This window comes from Danio rerio, chromosome 24, assembly GCF_052040795.2.
Source record: "Danio rerio strain M-AB ecotype USA chromosome 24, GRCz13ab, whole genome shotgun sequence".
NCBI lineage: Eukaryota > Metazoa > Chordata > Actinopteri > Cypriniformes > Danionidae > Danio > Danio rerio.
Genome location: NC_141044.1, coordinates 42,334,313 through 42,355,000, shown reverse-complemented (window position 1 = coordinate 42,355,000; position 20,688 = coordinate 42,334,313). Strand labels below are relative to the sequence as shown.

Genomic DNA, 20,688 nt, shown 5'->3' with positions numbered 1-20,688 from the left:
AATATTAGCACCCTTAAGCAATATATTTTTTAAGTTGTCGATAGAACAAATCTGCCAGTTTTATTCTTATATACTGTAAATTATAAAGCTCTTTACATAAGTGTTTGTCTGATTGAACATTTTATTTTGTAACAATTTAAACCTGAAATCTTAAAAGATGTAAAAACAAAGATGTTTCATAAGTAATGGAAATATTAATATACTTCCAACATCAATGTCCATGAATTTGAATGAAAGAAATGTTTAGGAGTGTCTCCTCCCACCTCTTGTTGAGTTCTCGGTTCTCCTCCATCACAAATGTGGTGAGAAGTTCAATGAGATGCTCTGCCTTGTCACACAGATCTTGGTTCAGATTCACTGCATCCAGACAGAACAGGGAAAGCGGAACTGTTGCATGGAGTGATGCGATGTCTTTCCACACGTTCTGCACAGCCGTAATTTTCTACGGGTGCCCAAACAGAAACATTAGATTAACTATTATTATGATAACTATTATTATTTTTAATTATGTGTTGTCCATAAGACTGCATTGCAATGCAAAATTCACCTTAGTAAAGCCTTGCTGTGAGTGTTTGGTTTTAAGGAAGTTCACTATGTCTTGATGATCCAGTAAATCAGTGTACTTCTTATATACCTCCAGATACCTATACAACACACCACAGATGCTCTCACATACAATGCAATATGAATTTAAAGCTGAAAACGTGTTTTCTAAATGATAGTGGACCTCTGTGGCCCAATGGTGTTCCTCTGAAAGGTCTCTCTGGCTGTGTTGATGATGTCTTTCACCAGCATCTCATCAGCTTGCACTGAGCGCAACATTAGAGTTTCTCCAATCTCTGGGAAAAGCTTACACTCCACCTGAAAGACAAAAAACATATTCATTCATTCATTTTTTGTGTAGTCCGTTTATTAATCTGGGGTCGCCTCCAGCATATGCTTTACACAGCGGATGCCCTTCCAGCTGCAACCCATTACTGGGAAACATCTATACACTCTTGCATTCCCACATATACTCTACAGCCAATTTAGCTTACCCAATTCACCTGTACTGCATGTGTTTGGACTGTGAGGGAAACCGGAGAATGCTGAGGAAACCCATGCCAAAACGGGGAAACATGCAAACTCCACACAGAAATGCCAACTGACCCAGCCGAGGCAACTGTGAGGCAACAGCGCTACTCACTGCGCCACCGTGTCGCCACAAAAACACATATTTGGATTTGTAATTTTTAATAGCTGGCTCAAGTGTGTACTAGACAGTCCAACTATTCATATGTTGTTGTTCGGATCAATTTAGGACTCTCAGAAGTAAAATATTTACTTAATAGAAAATGTAGAGTATGCTATACCAGCCTTTGGCATGAAGTTTGTGTGTGTGTACCCGAGGTATGTTGTGAGCGCTGCTGATAATCTGTGTGAAGGCTTGCTGTATAAGCTCCCAGCAGCCCTGCAGTGAAGGATCAAATGAAATTCTGGGGTCCTCAAGTTTCAACTTCACCAGTAACACTGGATGATGTGTGTACTGCATTTCATCAAATCTCTCGCCAAAATCATTACCATCCTGCCAAAAAAAAACACATGTAGAAACACACACATAAGAACACATTTAGCCTACACAGTATTAACTCTATTAACACTAATTGTTTAGATGAAGTCCAAATCAAACATAAAATATCTAATTGAATTCTGTAAATGCTACAGTTCATAAAAGAAACATTATTGATTATTTTATAAAGTGTGCATGTATTCAATTGAGAAATATGGAGAAGACAGACCATTAAAATTTTTCCTAAAAGGATAAATTTTTCACTTGCTGTTAAGTGGTAGTGTTGTTTTTTACGAGAATTTTCATCACCACTCAAAAAGCCTGTGTTGGAATATCAAGTCAATTCCATGCGTGTTCAATAAGAAAAGGTCTGAAGAGTGTTTTCTTCAATGGCAAAAATATTAGTAATTTATTAGATACAAATGAATATTTCGATGACAGAGCTCTGGGTTACTTTACCCTAATGCAATGCATTCAAGAGGTTCGCAACTAACATACATTTCCTGACTCCAGCATATATACACAACTGATCTTAACAGGTGGAGTTTTGGTGTAACGTCACTTATCAGTCATTCAGTCTGGCTCTTGTACCCGCAGACATACTTCCTCTTTCTGCAACCCTTCTCTGCATACCAGAACTGAACAATTACGTGCATCTTTAATATATTTCACAACTTCTACAAGCATCATGACAACTTGTGACATATCTAGACAGCAGTCTGGAAACAAGACTAAATTTATTCTTTAATATATTTCCTCTGGTCAGCAGTTCCTCTAAAAGTATGCAGTACAGTAAAAAAGAGGAAGTGTGTCAGGTCAACATGTGCTATTATACAACAGAAAAAGATTGATTAATGTGTTGTTAGTCTAAACATTTTTCTAATAAAAAATAAAGATACAGAAGTAATAAAAATAAATTCACTTTTTTCTACACATGCATGCACAAGCAAACGTACATATGTACTCTTAAGTACATAATGGCTTTTCCAATTATGATGCAATCCTTGATTAACTTTCGTGTTGATCCTGGAACATCATTTTTGTTAGATAATGTAATCTATACCTATTCCCTACCCCTAACCCCAACCATAACTGTAAAATATTTCTAAAATCAGAGGGGAATAATAGTTGGGTAACAACCATGTGGAAGTGCATATTAATAAGCCTAAATTAACATAAACGGTAAATGTCGCCCTTAATTCAGATTGGCTGATTGGAATGTTGTTCCAGGATCAACATAGATGTTCATCCAGGAGCATGTCCTACTAGGTGAAATCAGGTTGACAGTACTCCTAAATGCACACACATGTTAATTAACTAGGTTGTATGAATGTACAAAAAAGCATTAGTATGGTTAAACATATTGGTGTCATGGGTTTAAGTACCTGATGTAGCTGAAAGAACTGCAGCAGATCCTGCAGTGATGCGATAACCAGGCTGCGCAGCTGCAGTGACATCAGCGCAGCCACACACCTGAACAGTTTTTCTACTTTTTCCGGGGCGATGCTTGAACTCTTTGGCAACAGTGGAAGCCACGCGTCTTTAAAGGTCACAAAGAGAGAAGCGCAGCGGGGCAGCCAACTACACAAACACACACAACAGGTGATATGTGTTTAAAATATGCATTTGAAATAACTATTATATTTTATATTAGGGCTGCACAATATATTGCTTCAGCATCGAAATCACAATAGATCATTCACAATCGCAGGATTTGCAGTGTTGACTTTGGATTATAATCAGGGCTTGACATCAATACCCGTCAACCGGGTAGATTTCTGCTGTGGCGGGTTAGACAGACACTCCCACTTATTTTTTACATGAAAAATAAATTTTAAATTGTAGTTTTAAATTGTAGTTTTCTTAAAAAGCAGGGTTTGATAATAGAGATGGCCCAATATTCGTGGATTATTATTGGATTATTATTATTTTTCAATTACTACACCAAAATACCATTAGACCTGGAATATGATAAAAGACTTTGTTTCAATTTGAACCTTTTCTTTATTCTATTTATTAATACTTTTAATTTGTTTATTAGTTTTTAAGCAGATGCACTCTCCCACAGAATCACCCCATTCGGTTTCAAGAGTTCACACTTAGCTGATGATTAATAGTAAAGCTAGTTTGGCATGCTGTCCCGGGAGAAAGCCCAGAGCTCGAAAGATCCTCGAGCCTGGAGCTCCCTCCCGTTGCAGGGCGAGAGGGTAGTTTGACTTGGGTAGATCTCGAGAACCCAACCCCCCCCCCCTCCTTCCTGCTGCTGACAGAATTGAATTTGGTGCTAATTTGGTTTAGTCAATTTACTTAGTCTCATGTTTTTGGGAGTGTGGGAGGAAAGCGAAGGACCCGGGGAAAACCCACGCAAGCACAGGGAGAACATGAACTCCACACGAAAATGCTGACCGGTTGGGTGGATACCCGAGTCGGAGGCATTTTTTGCTGTGAGGCCGCAGTGCTAGCCACTGGGCTGCCGTGCTGCCCTGTAGAAAAGAGGCGGAGAAGGGGTGGAAGGGGGGATTCTTCAAAACGAAGATGACTAAAAGTAAGATGTTTGGTTATTTATACTGGGTTAGGAATAGCCTGATTGGTGGTTCGTACATTAGCTTGACTCGGGGCCAGCCGTGTCAATCATAAGCACGTGATCCTCTCGAAATTAGTTTATGAATAAACTTCACTAAAAAATGATCAATTCCTTTTAAATGGAGATATTCAAGTCATCTGGTGAAATTGTATTTATATTGCCATATACATTGCTGAATATGTTTCCAATATTATGCAGTGCTAGTTTATATAACTTTATATTATGTTAATAACTCCAATTAATCCATTTGCATCTTTATAAGAGTCTATAAAATGTCTTTAACTTAGTTATAAAAAAGTCTCTGCAAACTGGTGTTGTCTTTTCGTGCTTTTGAGGATAAAAATGTAATAGGATAGTAATTAAAAAGTCTCACACAAAGCTCTAATACATCTTTTGAAAGCTTATAAAATAGTGTATGAGACAATCAGAATGTTTGCTCGTACTGTTCTCCGTTCAGTCAAATGCTTCATCAGACTGCAATTTACACTTCCTGCTGTATATCCTCTCAACACATCTCCTTGTTTGTTGCTGTAGCACCGCTGACACTCTGCGTGTTAAAGCAGGTCCAGAACACTCGTTATTTCCCCATTGTTCAAACCCTCATTCAAGAGTTTAGAAAGCTTGTATTGTGTTCATGTCTCTGGGTGGTTTGAGGAGACCATGGATACAGAGTTGAGAACAAAGGTAGCCAAGACCAACAGAACTATTTAAATAACAACACACTTGTCTATACAGCGCTGACCTTATTTAAAGACACATTTACCACAATCCAGTACATGCTCTGTATATCCCATGAGAGCTTTGCTAGAACTAACTGATTAAATAGACAAACATCTCAGGACAATTTTTGTTCTATCCTTATTTGTAAATATAATTTTGGTTTGTTTCACTCCAAGTAACAAACAGTACTTTTATATTGTTTCTGAATGAATTAATGTTTGAATCAATGAATTTTATTGTATAGAATAAGTCACTTGTTTGTGCTAGTGATATGTTCACTAAAATGCTTTTAGAAACATTTTGAATGTTTCAAGAGTTCACACTTAGCTGATGATGGATTATAAAGCTTGTTTGGCATGCTGTCCCGAGAGAGAGCCCTAAGTTCATAAGATCCTCGAGCCTGGGGCTCCCTTCCTTTTGCAATGCAAGAGGGGAGTTTGAGCTCAGGTAGATCTCCAGAACTCCCCTGCTGTAGTAGCTAATGAACAGATAGTGATTTCTCTTAAGAGATGACTACTTACTAGGAGCACGTCTATGATTCCGACTTGGATTAGTCAATTGACTTAAGAAACCAAGGGGCCTTGGTTAAACCCACATGCGAACAGGGAGAACATGTTAACTCCGCACAGAAACATCAGCTGGCTTGGTAAGGACTAGAACCTGTGACGTTCTTGCTGTGAGGCAACAGTGCTAACCACTGGGCCACCATGCCACCCATCTAAGAAAGGAGGAGGAGTAGGGGTGGGGGGGGGGATTCTTCAAAATGAAGATGGCTGTGTTATGGAGCTTAGGGTAATAATAGTGGCTTAGGAATCGTCTGATTGGTGAATCCTGAATTGGCTAATGCATGACCAGCTGTGTTTAATCATAAGCACCTGACCCTCTTACAAAAAAAAACTAGTTTACAAATAAAATATTTGTACAATCATTTTTTTTGTCATTATTCATCATTTGAATCGATTTAGCTGATCCACACATGTTATTAATGGTCTTGTGAAGTGCTTTGAAATGTGCATTTTTATTTTAATTTCCGGCAATCTTCCTTCTTTCTATCACATTACTGACAACGTTACAACTTTTTATTCCGGAAAATTGCCGGAACGAATTTACTGGTATTTTCAAAAAGGGCTTGAAAAAAAAAATAATTGCCGGTAATTTTCCGGAAAGGTCTGTATGTGTGAAAGGGGCTTTAGTGTAGCTCCACCCTCTTTTGAGAAAACAGCCAATAGCGTTTTGTTTTATCGCCGCTTTGCCAGTGAGCTCAAGTGCATCAAATGAAAAGCGTCTTGAAGGGGGCGGGGCATGTCAGACTCTAGAGAGCATTTCATTGGTTATGATGTGATGAGAAACTGAAGTATGAGATGACGTGAATAAAACCATTGATCCATTTAGGCAGAAGTGAACCACACGCTTTAGGGGTTTATATCAGTTTTATAATATCTAAATGCAAATTGTCAGTGTTTTGGAGCACACTAACTTATAGATATCTTAAAAACGAACAGTACTGATACTAACATCTAAAAAGCTTTATTTAATTTCATGAGACCTTTAAGTCATGAGTTTGTTTGCTCCTAAATAATCAGTGTTTGAATGAATCAGCTGAAAGAATGCTTCAAAAGACTCACTGGAGGTACAGTTCCTCCTTTGAGTGCTTAGACAGCAGTGATTATAGAGGTGGTTTCAGGTGACTTCAGTGATAGGTTTACATAGAACATGATAAATGAAACCTACAGACAGCAAACATATCTCATTACGACTTCCCAATCTGTATTGCTTCCACTACTGTCTATGATATTGAAACCAGGCTGCACCAAAAGAATTTAGATGCAGGCTTGGTTTACTTCGCATGTATACTTTAGACATACACAGAAAGGTTCTTACGTGTTAAGAAGTTCATCTTTTGTGTTCTGACACTGTCGCTGCACCAGTTCCTCAAACTCTCCTGGCAGGAGTGGAAGATCAGCGGAGAGCAGACTGTCCAAATTCACAAACCGCAGAGATGAGAAGCTAAAAATGAAATGTATTTTGAGTAGATCATAAATGGATGATGAGTATTAGGTCATGATGGTCGGATTGAAGATGTCAACCTGCTCATCCAGAGGTCCTCTAAGTGGAGAAGCATAGGGTTGACAGTGAAGAGGTTCTCCGTCTGCCAGCTGCGAGCCTCCTGGTAGCTTTCTGACCAGGGAACCGGTGCACGAATCACACGGGATGGGAACTGCTGGGGAACAGCAGAGATGGAGAGACGCTCTCGCTCGGCTGGATCTAGCAGAATATAATCGACTGCAATAAAGAAAGAGATGATAATTCTTAAAAAGGTCTATCAGACAACCTATCCAACAATATTCATGCTAAAATTAGAGTAATGTGAATAAGATATAATTATAGATTTCTTTAATAAATGTCAACGGATTGGAAGGACATTTTGGGTTTACAGGGCCAGTTTACAATTCCTCATTTGGAGTTAAAAAACTATAGGGTCCAGCCTTTTTTGATGCTTGGTTAAAGAAGTATTTGCTAGCATTAAGTTAGAAAAAATCAGGCTGTCATTCTCTGGTTCCTTGAAAACCTTTGACAAGATGTGGCGCCCCTTTTTAGATTATCTGTTGGCTAACTCTCTTGATATACTGTATATAAATAGAGCTGTATAAATATCTAAATACATAAATACGTTTTTTTATTATTGACTTAATTTAATTTTTTTCCCCTAATTGTTTATTTTTTTTATTACAATTATTTATTTGCTTTTTATTTATTTCATTTTAATTATCTTTTTCTTCCCCTTATGGCTTGCAGTGTTATGGGTTTTTGAGGGAGGGAAGTGTTTATTAGAGTAGTGTTGTTTAGTCGCTGATAATTCTCTTGGCTTTCCTCATGCACCTCCTGGTGTAGATGTCCTGGAGGGAGGGAAGCTCACCTTCTACTACGCATCCAGCAGTTCGCACAATCCTATGTAGGCCTTTGCGATTGCTGCTGGTGCTATTTTCACCACCTGGTATGGAAAGTAGTAGAAGGTGAGCTTTCCTCCCTCCAAGACATCCACACCAGGCGGTGCATGAGGAAAGCCAAGAGAATTATCAGTGACTCCAGCCACACATGCCATAGACTTTTCTCTCTGCTACCCTCAGGCAGACGGTTCCGCAGCATCCGGTCACGCACCAGCCGACTGAAGGAATGTTTCTTTCCTCAGACTGTCAGGCCGATGAACACTTAACACACCACACACAGACTCTTCCATACCCTCACTGCACACCCTCAATATGTAGCATGCACTGCACTTTAACCAATACATACTTAAACAATACTGCCTACAACTATGTGGACAACTATTCATTGTACATATCGCTTTCAATTTTACATTGTCCTGTCGTTGTATTTGCACTGTCTTTATTTTGCACTGTCGTTGTATCTGTATTGTGTACTGTCTGGAGCCAGCACCTAAGCTTTTCACTCATCATAGCACACGTGCTGCTGATGATGCGACAATAAAAGTGATTTGATTTTATTGATTTGATTTAAGTAATAACAGAAAAGTTAATGTTGTAATTTGCTGATCATGCAGAAAATTCAATAAACAAACAAAACAATTACAAGGTTAACTAAAGTCATGCAGTGAATAATGAGTACTGAAAAAGCATGGACAGGGGGTCTATCCGACCTCCAATGTACTTACAAATGTTTCCTTTTAATGCACTAAATCTATGAGATTATATAAATAAGACACGCAAATACTGAGGTTTATGGTAGTCAGTTTCCTGTTATTTGTGCCATTATATAATGATTATAATTGTGTTTATTTTACACCTGTGCTGTTAGTAGATAGTTACCACTGCCTTTTATGTTTTTTTAATTCATAGTGCAAAACATACAATACATGAAAAACACAACATAGTACAAACCATATAACACAAAACCCTGGTATTTTTCAACATTAGACTATATGTGCTACATGACCTGCAACATCTGTGTTGTTTAATGCCCAGATTGTCAGTAGAATCACCTTCCATTTCCATCAAAACTATTTTGGGATTGCGGCCTCGTACTATTTTGCCCTACTTAGTAAATCTGGCCCATTGTTTGAAGTTTACTTCGTCTATTTTTAAAGTACAGCAGAACTTGTATGTTATCCAGCCTAGTGTAACAAACAGTCATTGACATAGCAAAGCTTTATTAGATTTTCTTCTGCTGTAAGCATAGTACCACAGCACATCATCTACTGTAGATTTTGTCGTGTGTCATACCGATGCTCTTGCAGAGGCTGAATTCATAGTCTCTCTGGACCTCCTTTAGGAGATCCTCCCGCATCCTCTCCATCTCCTCCTCATCACCTTGGAAACGGCTGGGTAGCAGCTTCAGGATACTAGTGATCTGCTTTGGTGGCTGGGGGGCCAACATGTGGCCATAAATACCCTCCGTGACATAGCATAAATACCTCTAAGAGATAGAAAAAAGAAGGAAAGATTTATAATAGATGCATTTATGGATGGACTTATGTGTGCATAAACAGTTGAAGGCTTAATTATATCCCTCCTCTGATATTATATTTTTTTCAAATGATATTAAACAGAGAGAAGGTTTTCATTAACACATTTTTAAACAATATTATTAACTAATTTAGGCAACATGGTGGATCAGTGGTTAGCACTGTCACCTCACAGCAAGAAGGTCACTGGATTGAGTCTCAGCTGGACCAGTTGGAATTTCTATGTGGAGTTTGCATGTTCTCCCCGTGTTGGCGTGGGTTTCCTCCGGGTGCTCCAGTTTCCCCCAACAGTCCAAACACATGCGCTATAGGTGAATTGAAAAAACTAAATTGGCCGTAGTGTATGAGTGTGTTTGTGAATGAGTGTTTCCAAGTACTGGGTTGCGGCTGGAAGGGCATCCGCTGTGTAAAACATATATAATAATAGTTGGTGGTTCATTACGCTGTGGCGACCGCTAATGAATACAGGGACTAAGCCAATAGAAAATGAGTGAATAAATTATTAACTAATTTATTTAGTACGTAGTATTTTACTAGTTATTTTGCATAATACTATTAATGTAAATGCTTTACTAGGGTAATTATGACTAGAGTGGAGTAGAGTTTGTTTTTAGCCAATCGAAAATGATTATAGTTTCTTTAAAAAGCTAATAATATTGACCTTAGCAGTTTTTAATTTAAAAACAAAAAACAATTCATCCAACAAGACTGTGGCTGCGTCTGAAACCGCCTACTACGCAGTGGGTACTGCATTTGAATTTAAAAGTAATACTCGGCCGTTAGAAAAGTGCGTTCTATACAGTATGAATGTGAAAAGTATGAATGGAATTCGGACGTACTACATCCGCCATTTTGACATAGTCATGTGACGTACCTGCGTAATTTGTGTCGCTTTACTTCCATTCATGAATTCGCTCGCGGGGCATTATTGGATAGGGCAGCATGCATGGGATGCACACTCCAGAATCTCGCCGGAAGTAGTAAGTCATCCGGGTACTTCTCGCATACTGATTTTCAAATTTTATGAATTTGAACATACTACTCGGCTTACATACTGATTTTAGCGTACTATATAGTATGGAAGTATGCGGTTTCGGACGCAGCCTTTCTAAAGAAGAAACATATAACAGGAAATACTGTGAAAAACAACCTTCCTCCGTTAAGGATCAAAAATGTTCAGTTTTTTACACAGTAGGGCTAATAATTTTGCCTTCAACTTGATATATAGTACTAAATAGTCCTGTCACAATAATCAATATATGGACGTATCGCACAACACATGTACATGACCTCAATCATTTTTGATGATGCGCCACATTTTAGCTGATTGCGCAACATCTCTATCTCTACTGGAGGTGTCAGTGTCAGTAATATTAAAAAACACTATAGTATTTACTATAAACTACTATAGTATATCCTCATGTGCCCATTTAGTATTTGTTTTTCCTTCTATGGAAGTGGAAGTCAATAAAAGCCAAATAAAAGTGGAAGCATTTGGAATAACTAACTATTAAACCCCAGTAAATAAATATTGTCGGTTCAAATGTATGTTGCTCATACTAACTTCTAAATCTGTCTCTGTAGGCTCTGTCTGTGTCCTCTGCCTTTGCTTCTCTTCATGCCGGATGATTTCAAGTTGCTGGTTTGGTGACAAAGGACGACCTCTGTGAGTGACAGACAATCTAATTGTTACTTTCCAATAAAAAACAAGATTGTCCTTGCTAATGTACTAAAAATCTGCTTAAAGTGTTTGTGGTGTGAAAAAGAAAGACTACCTCTGGGTCAAAGGTTGTAGTCTCCTCACTAGAGCAGAATCACTGTGGACTTAATTGTGAAGTTAAGATGGATAGTAAAGAGTGAAAAAGTTATCTTAATGTTTTAGGAAGAAGTCTCTTCTGCTCACTAAAGCTGCGTCCCAAATGGCACACTATACACTATGCACTCATGCACTATGTACTTATGCACTTACACACTCAACAGGATAGTATATGTATGTAGTGGCGTCCCAAATGGAGCACTAATGTTTTTTTACTAAGCGGAAATTCAAACCGTTTCCCTGATGACGTTTGACGGTTGCCCAATCAGTGAAATAAACGACCGAGTTATTAAATAATACCTGCCATGAGTATTGCCGCATTCACCACCGGGAGGCTCTATAATCACTCTCGTAGGAGAATTTTGCTTTCACTATCCATAATAAATAAAGTTATTCAACAAGTGCGTCCGATAGCTCCGACCCTTCCGCTACGTAAGCAAACCTGCGGTTCTTAAATGCGTGAAGTGTCCATCATTACACACTTCATTTTACCGGCTAAATGAGTGCATCATCCAGGTAATTAAGTGCACTTGTTATTTTTAGAGTTTACAGTGTGAACACACTACTGACACTATTTATACTACAAAATGGCGTAGAATAGTGCATAAGTATGCGATTTGGGACGCAGCTTAAGTGAAGTTTCACAAACTAATTGCGAGAGGAGCACGTGATATGATTGACTGCAGCTGGCCACCCATCTACATTCATTAGTTAGCCAATCAGATTAATCCAAACTCACTATGAGTAGCCTAGAACTACTCCCTTATCTTCATTTTCCGAAGAAACACCCCATCCACCCTTCTCCTCCTTTACCACGGGGAGCTCTCGAGAACCACCTGATCTCGTACTCCCCTAACATGCTCTATGGACCAGGCGGGACTATCTCAACTATCTCCAAGCTCAGGGTTCTCTCCCAGGACAACATTGCTAACATTTGTCAAACAATATCTAAGTGTGAACTCTTGAACTAATATGTATTTGACCAAAAAGACTGCAGTAATACTTTTAAATATTATTATCATTTCAAATAACTGTTTATTATCAGAATATATTTTGATATTTGTATTATTTTTAAGATTGAAAACTGGAAATTCTCTTATTTACTCATCCTTCACTTCTCACAAACCTGTCTAAGTTGAACACAAAAGAAGATATTTTGAAACATGTTGGTAACCACTAACATCCATATAGTATTTGTTTATCCTTCTATGGAAGGCAATGTTTCCGATTTCCAACATTCTTCAAAGTATTTTCTTTTGTGTTTGACAGAAAAAAGAAACACATAAAGGTTTGGAAATTGTTATGCAAAGTAAACAGTGAGCAAATTTTATTTTTGGGGGGGGGGGGGGGGGGGGGCAATATCCCTGTAAGCATGGCTGGAGTAAGTATAATCTTCACATTAGTCAAGGATACGTGGAGCTGAAGGACAATGACGCGAGTGATGCCTCCGATTCAGATGTGTGATTTTCAGATTCTGGCCTCCTGGGCTGTAGTTGTTCCCGATGGACTCGCTGGGACTTCTGTGGTGCTGCAGCTCCTTGTAGGGAACCGCAAGAGTCCGTGAGTGATCCTGGAGGATGGCTGGGTATTGACTGTTACGCAGGTAAATCTGTAAGAGGACAGAGAGTGAATAAATCAGGATGAACAGACGCCATCCATAAAAGATGCAATTAGTAGACAGTGTAATAGACACACACCTCATAAAGGTCTGAGGGAGTCTGGAATGTAGGTAAGGGCGGCAGTCTATGGATCCTCCCAGTATATTCCACATCATGATGACTTGAGTTAGCATTCATCTATAGAGAAAACAATTATACAAACAATTCACATTAATTTGATTAAATACTGACGTCACTCTGAGACAGTACGTCATTGAATTTCTGTGTCTCTGTATATCAAATGGCTAAGCTGAAGCATTCACAAATGCTATCTAGATAGGCAGAGCAGCACAATGATGCCCATAATGCAGTCTAGGTAGGGAGCTAAATGCGTTTTGAGACACCGACGGGTTTTCCTCACAATATTAAATATCATAATTAAAATAATAACTATCATCAAACTTCACTAGCGTTAACTTTGGGTATACATTACATTATTTATTTATTACATTTTAACAGTCAAATTACGTTAAGACGTCTTAACAACGCTAACTTTCTAACTTTAACGCAATATTTAAAATTCAGCTAGGAAGGTTTTGCTGACGCTCATCAACAAACTACGTTTATTTATCATCAAATTCGTGTTTTTAACACATATATTGTTCTTACCTTCACTCATTCTTCATATAATCCGTCATAAATTGCCTCCACAGTAAAAAGAGCTTATTGACGTATTTGAAGAGTCGGAGCCGTTAACGCTAACGTTAACCCGCCCGCTGATGAACTGCTGGTTGTCAATATAACGTTAAGTGTTTGTGCACGCGCACTTCATGGTGACAGTTCTCGCCTACGGACCAACCACAGGCTGTGTAAACTTACTCAAGAATAAAATAGATGGATAGATATTATTATATATATTATAATAATAAGTTGTCACAGAGTAATTTATACAAATGTCAATCGCTTTTAAACAATAATACTACAAAGTGTTTAGTTGTGGGTGTAATGCTCGACTGTGAGCACATGGCGTCGCTGTTTCACTGAGGATCTGTTTGTCCAAAACACCTCTGCCTCTCACTCTCGGGCTTTACAAATACTGCATTTAAGATTTAATTTTGAATAAAAAAAGGGTGATAAAAATTAGCAAAAGCACATTTAAGCTAAAAATAAAATACAAACTGGTAATACTAAAAACAAATGAAAAAAAGACCTTTAATAATATGAATAAATTTAACACTAAAACCAAAACACTATTAAATATATAAACCTTTTTCTTAAATTTAGATTTAATTTGCTTTAATTTCAGTTGTATTTATTCTTTTTTTGATCACACATATTTTTAATGACACTTTCCACATTTATGTTTATTCTATTAAATTCCTAATAATAAAATCATCAATAAAAATCATATTAAACTTAAACAGTTCACTGCTAGGGTACTGCTTTATAAAATATTGCTTATGTGTATTTTTAATCCTTATTATGCTGTATCACAGATATTTTTAATGACATGTTCCACATTTATGTTTCATTTTAACTTTAAAATTGTTTTTATTTGTATTAATTATCTATTATAATATATATATATATATATATATATATATATATATATATATATATATATATATATATATATTTTTTTTTTTTTTTAATTCAATTTAAATATTTTGTGCTTCTGTCACCATCATTGCCTTTAAAGTACTATTGAGCTTTTATTATTTATATATTTTTAATTGCACTAGTTTATTCTATGAAAATCTATATAATAAAATCTATTCAAAAATGAATATTAAACAAACAGTTCACTGCTAGGGTACCGCTTTATAAAATATTGCTTATATATGTGTATTTTTAATCCTTATTATGCTGTTTCACATATATTTTTAATGGCACTTTCCACATTTATGTTTCATTTTAACTATAAAAATGTTTTTATTTGTATTAATAATCTATTATATATTTATTTATATAGTTTTTAATTCCATTAAAATAGTTTGGGCTTCTGTCACCAGCATTGCCTTAAAAAATACTAATTATGTTTATTGTTTTTTAAATTACGCTAGTTTATTCTATGAAATTCCTAATAATAAAATCATATATAAAATTAATGTTAAACTAAAACAGTTTACTGCTAGGATACCACTTTTTTATATACTGCTTATATGTGTATTTTTAATCTGTATTATGCCGAATCACACATATTTTTAAAGACACTTTCCACATTTATGTTTAATTTTAAAATGTTTTTATTTGTAATAATTAATAATCTACAATTATATATTTATTTATATTCATATATTTCATTTAATTAAAGTATTTTGTGCTTCTGTCACCGTCATTGCCTTTAAAGTACTATTAAGCTTTTATCATTTATATATTTTTCATTACGCTAGTTTATTCTATAAAATTCCTAATAATAAAATCATGCATAAAAATTATTTCAAACTTAAACAGTTCACTGCTAGAGTACCCCTTTATAAAAAATTGCTTATATGTGTATTTTTAATCTGTATTATGCTGTATCACAGATATTTTTATTGACACTTTCCACATTTATGTTTCATATTATTATATATTTATTTATATATATTTTAAATTCAATTAAAATAATTTGTGGTTCTGTTACTGTCATTGCCTTTAAATACTATTTAGGTTTAATTTATTTTTAGCACGCTAGTTTATTCTATGAAAATCTAAATAATAAAATAATTGCTAAGAATCATATTAAACTAAAACAGTTCACTGCCAGGGTACCGCTTTTTAAAATATCGCTTATGTATATTTTTACACATTGTTTGTTATCCATTACATTATATTGGTCAGACTTTACAATAATGTGCATTAGTTAATGTTAATTAATGCATTTACTAACATGAACAAACAATGAATAATACATTTAGTACTGTATTTGTTAATGCTAGTTAACGTTAGTTAATGACAATACAGTAGTTCATTGTTAGTTCATGTTAACTCTCGGTGCATTAACTAATGTTAACAAGCATGAGTTTGGATGTTAATAATATAATAGTAAATGTTTAATTATGATGAATAAAGTGTTGTTCATGATTAGTTCAAGTTAGTAAATGCATTAACTCATGAACCTTATTGTAAATGTTACCATTATATTAATGTTCCCTAAACAAAAAAATAAATAAAATAAAATCGCCGCTGGTCACACACTACAATAAGCTTCCATTAGTAAATGTTAATAATGTATTTAATAAAATGAAATAGGAGTGAACGACTTGTATAACAATTATTAAATCACAGTTCAACATTTACTCATGCATTATTCAAATCCATATAGGTAAGCTATTAAACTCTGAGTTAACAAGAACATTTATTCATTCATTTTCTTTTGGGCTCAGTCCTATTATTAATCTAGGGTCGCCACAGCGGAATGAACCGCCAACTTATCCAGCATATGTTTTACACAGCAGATGCCCTTCCAGCTGCATCCCATTACTGTGAAACATCCATACACACTCGTGCACACACATACACTACGGACAATTAAGCTTACCCAATTCCTCTATACAACATTTGTTTGGACTGTGGAGGAACTGGAGCACCCGGAGGAAACCCACGCCAACACGAGGAGAACATGCAAACTCCACACAGAAACGCTAACTGATCCAGCCAGGGCTCGAACCAGCGACCTTCTTGCTTTTAGATTGTGCTGCCACCGTGCTGCCTTAACAAGAACAATGAATGACTTTATTTCTATGGCTAACATTAACAAAGATGAATAAATACTGTAATAAATGTATTGTACATTGTTTGAACAACGAAACCTAGTATATTTTACTGGTCGACTGATGCTTGTAAAAGTCTCTGGCCCACATAAAGTACAGTATGAGCACTGGACCCCAGTGGGGAATTTCATAATAAAAGTCTCTATACATAGCCTCTCTCTCTCCTTGTCCTGATTTAGATCTAATTATAGACCAACAGAAACAATGCACTATTTTTAGGACTATATATTTTATAGGTAATGCTATAGTTTAAGTACACTGTAAAACCCAAAAAGTTAAGGTAACTCAAACCATTTAAGGAAACCGATTGCAACAAACCATTTAGGTTCAAAAATTAATCCTAATGAGTACTTAATCCATTTGAGTAAATGAAGCAATTTGAGCACAGTAAAGCCCAATAAATGAAGAGAACTCAAACCAACTGAGTACTGTAAAACCCATTAAGTAAAGGCAACTCAAACCGTTTGAGGAAACCGATTGCAACAAACCATGTGAGTTATGAATATTGTGAACTTACTCCATTTAAGTTGTAACACTTTACAATAGGATTCATTAGTTAATGCATTTACTAACATGAACTAATCATGAACAACACATGTACAGCATTTATTCATCATAATTGAACATTTACTAATGTATTATTAACATTCAAGTCCATGCATGTTAACATTAGTTAATGCACCGAGAGTTAACATGAACTAACAATGAACTACTGTATTTTCATTAACTAACGTTAACTAACATGAACAAATACAGTAGTAAATGTATTGTTCATTGTTTGTTCATGTTAGTAAATGCATTAATTAACATTAACTAATGAACCTTATTGTAAAGTGTGACCGATTAAGTTGAAGTAATGAGGTATTTAATTAACTCATGACCTTCAACACTGAGTTCAAAACTGTTTTCAAATGAGTAGAATTAACTTTCAGTCAATTTTGAGTTAACTACACTCATTAATTTTGATAAAATTGGCGGTTTTACAGTGTGTGATCATATTATATTCTGTATTTATGTACAGTTAAATTAAAAATGAATAGTCCTTGTTTTATTTAATTTTTTATTTTTCAAATATTTCCCTAATGATGTTTAATCAACAAGGAAAGCAACTGAAACAACTGAAAGCGTAGCCCTATACACATATCTGGAGATCACAAATTATGTAGCCAGAGGTACGTATGGCTGCATTTCGTCTTTAAGACGTACACTACGGGTCTATGGGGCTATGGGCGGTTTATGTCCGTATGGACGGCTTTTCCATTGTTGGCAGTTTTGTACATTGGCTCGTCATGCACGTCAGAGGATTTGAGAGCGGAGTTGACAGTGACGACGGTGTTCTAGTCTGGCAAAGAATGGTTCCAGAAAGCAGCTAAAACAAAAACAGAAGCCAAAAAAATAAAGTAAACAAGTAAATATCAGGGTGAGAATGTGGTAAAATCGGAAAACATGGTAAAAATCAGGCGAGGGCTTTCTTTTTCTGGATTGCTTTTGAAAACACTATGGGTTGGGTTTAGGGAAGGAGGAGGGTCAGTCAGTCAGTCGACAGTGGCCTCTAGTGGATTTAAGCAAGAACAGCAGATGCAAATGACACTCGAGAGAGAAATCTGAGATCTGAAAAAGCATAAACAGCGGCCTCTAGTGGATTTATGCAAGAACAGCAGGCGAGAATGGCACTCAAGAGACAAATTTAAGATCTGAAAAAGCGTACACAGCAGCCTCTGGTGGATTTAAGCAAGAACAGCAGGGGCGACTGACACTCGAGAAATCTGATATCTGAAAAAGCATAAACAGCGGCCTCTGGTGGATTTGTGCAAGAACAGCAGGGGTGAATGACACTCGAAAGAGAAATCTGAGATATGATAAAGCGTACACAGCGGCCTTTAGTGCATTTAAGTGAGATTAGCACGCACGAATGGCACCCGAGAGACATTTGAGATCTTAAAAAAGGTACACAGCGGCCTCTGGTGGATTTATGTGAGAACAGCAGGCGCGAATGGCATACACACACACAAAAAAAGCATACACAGTGACCTCTGGTGGATTTGCAAAAACTGTAAAAAAAAAAAAAAAAAACATAGCTCCTGGGACGAATTTGGCGCTCTCCAGAAATGTATACAGCGGTATGTAATCAGTATGAGCCTGGGTTGTGTTCAACAGAGCAAGAAAAGTTTCCCAGTATTTCCCATAATATTTTTTCTTCTGGAGAAAGTCTTATTTGTCTTATTTCGGCTAGAATAAAAGCAGTTTTACATTTTTTAAAATCATTTTAAGGTCAATATTATTAGCCCCTTAAGCAATATTTATTTTTCAAATTAACCTAGTTAACTTTAAGCCTTTAAAAGTCACTTTAAGCTGAATACTACCTTGAAATATGTAGTCAAATATTAATTACTGTCATCATGGCAACGATAAAACAAATCAGTTAGTTATTAGAAATGAGTTATTAAAACTATAATGTTTTAGAAATGTGTTGAAAATAAAAACTTTCCACTAAGCAGAAATTCAGTGAAAAAAATACAGGAGGGCTAATAATTGAGGAGGGCTAATAATTCTGACGTTAACTGTATAAGTGTGTGTTTTGAGGTCACACTCGGAATAAATACGCACAGAACTGGCAGAGGAGCTGGAGGAGGACAAGGGCCATTCATCAACCAGATCTCCACAGAGCAATCACCTATAGTAAAGTCTGCATTATTTAAGAGCAACTGTCCGCTATCCCAGTTTCTGTTCCGTCAGCAGCTATTCTGCACTCAATCGGCTGAAAAACACGGCAGATTTCCTCACAAACTTTCACTTGCGCTGAAGGTCATCAGCAGAAGTGATCAGACACTAGTGAATGATCCCGATCAACTGACTCCGGCGCTGTCAGCATCAAATAAACATGACTTCTGTGTTTACTGCTTTCACATGTCTAAACAAGGACACAGTCAAGCTCCACAAGTAGATTACACAGCGAGACGGGACTAGATTTACAGTGGAGATTACAGTGCATCACACATGCCATTCAACCAGCCGGACAACCTGGAACAAACGAGACAGAATTACAGTCTTTTGTGTTTATCAAGTGCGCATTTACATCACTAAAATACTGTACAAATCTGTATAGTATTGCTTTTTAAAATGTCTGCTTTCTGTTTGAAAATATGTCATTTAAACAACATTTATTTTCAGTAACATTACTTCCAACGCAAGCTCATTCTGGATTCAAAGTTAGCGTTAGCTCTATTATAAAAGATCTGGGTGTCATATTAGACAGCAAAAACTCACAAGAACTGCCTTCTATCATCTGAGAAATATTGCTAAGTTACGAAGTATGCTATCCATCTCTGATGCAGAAAAGCTAGTCCATGCTTTTATGACCACTAGGCTGGATTACTGTAATGCTCTGTTTGCTTGCTGCCCAGCATACTCAATTAATAAACTTCAGCTAGTACAAAATGCAGCAGCCAGAATTCTTACCATGCAAAAAAATGTGATCACATCACCCCAATTTTGTCCTCCTTACACTGGCTGCCTGTTACGTTTCGTATTGAATTTAAAATATTGCTTCTTACCTATGAAGCTTTATATAATCTAGCTCCTTTTTATCTAACCAACCTTCTGTCTCACTACAATCCAACTCGCTCTTTAAGATCTCAAAACTCAGGGCTTCTGGTAGTACCTACAATAGCAAAGTCTACTAAAGGAGGTCGAGCCTTCTCATTTATGGCTCCCAAACTCTGGAATAGCCTTCCTGATAATGCCTTCAGACACACTCTCCCAATTCAAAACTAGATTAAAGACCTATCTTTTCAGTAAAGCACACTCAGTGCATCACTTAGCGGTATGATACATAAATGTGCCCCACACAGGTTTCTGCATCTTGTTTATATACACAATGAACAGCAGCTACGCTAATTATTCTCTCTATTCTCTATTTCCACCTGGGGATACTCTTCCTGAGGCCCTCAGATTATGCAGCGCCACTGATTCGATCCAAGACCAGCGATGAGGTGATCCCAAGGTTTCCATATCCTGTACCAGGCCGGCTGCTGTGGTGGTCATGGAGGAGTGGAGAGCATGAGGCCAATTCCTGTGACGCTCCAGGGACAGACAAGTCTTCGCTGAGGTCCAGCTTCCAGCCTCCGGCGTCTTGACTGCAGCTCTGCACAAGACGTTTGGCCATAGGAGAAATGGTCGTGCC

The 20,688-nt window shown here is 36.7% G+C and overlaps 1 protein-coding gene across 1 annotated transcript in view; it reads right to left on the bottom strand.

Moving 5' to 3' along the window:
* dnah3 (dynein axonemal heavy chain 3) overlaps positions 1–13,804 on the bottom strand; it is a 75,518-nt gene extending 61,714 nt beyond the window's left edge. Inside the window, exons 1-13 of the mRNA XM_087309936.1 lie at positions 13,420–13,804; positions 12,850–12,948; positions 12,566–12,761; positions 11,112–11,160; positions 10,901–11,000; positions 9,095–9,287; positions 6,941–7,136; positions 6,735–6,860; positions 2,935–3,130; positions 1,385–1,564; positions 728–861; positions 548–644; positions 264–442 (exon numbers count right to left, since the gene is read on the bottom strand). Of these exons, the coding sequence (XP_087166062.1) occupies positions 264–442; positions 548–644; positions 728–861; positions 1,385–1,564; positions 2,935–3,130; positions 6,735–6,860; positions 6,941–7,136; positions 9,095–9,287; positions 10,901–11,000; positions 11,112–11,160; positions 12,566–12,761; positions 12,850–12,948 (1,745 nt within the window). The 5' untranslated portion in view covers positions 13,420–13,804. The remainder of the gene's footprint in view (positions 1–263; positions 443–547; positions 645–727; positions 862–1,384; positions 1,565–2,934; positions 3,131–6,734; positions 6,861–6,940; positions 7,137–9,094; positions 9,288–10,900; positions 11,001–11,111; positions 11,161–12,565; positions 12,762–12,849; positions 12,949–13,419) is intronic.
* Between the last annotated feature and the right edge of the window lie 6,884 nt (positions 13,805–20,688).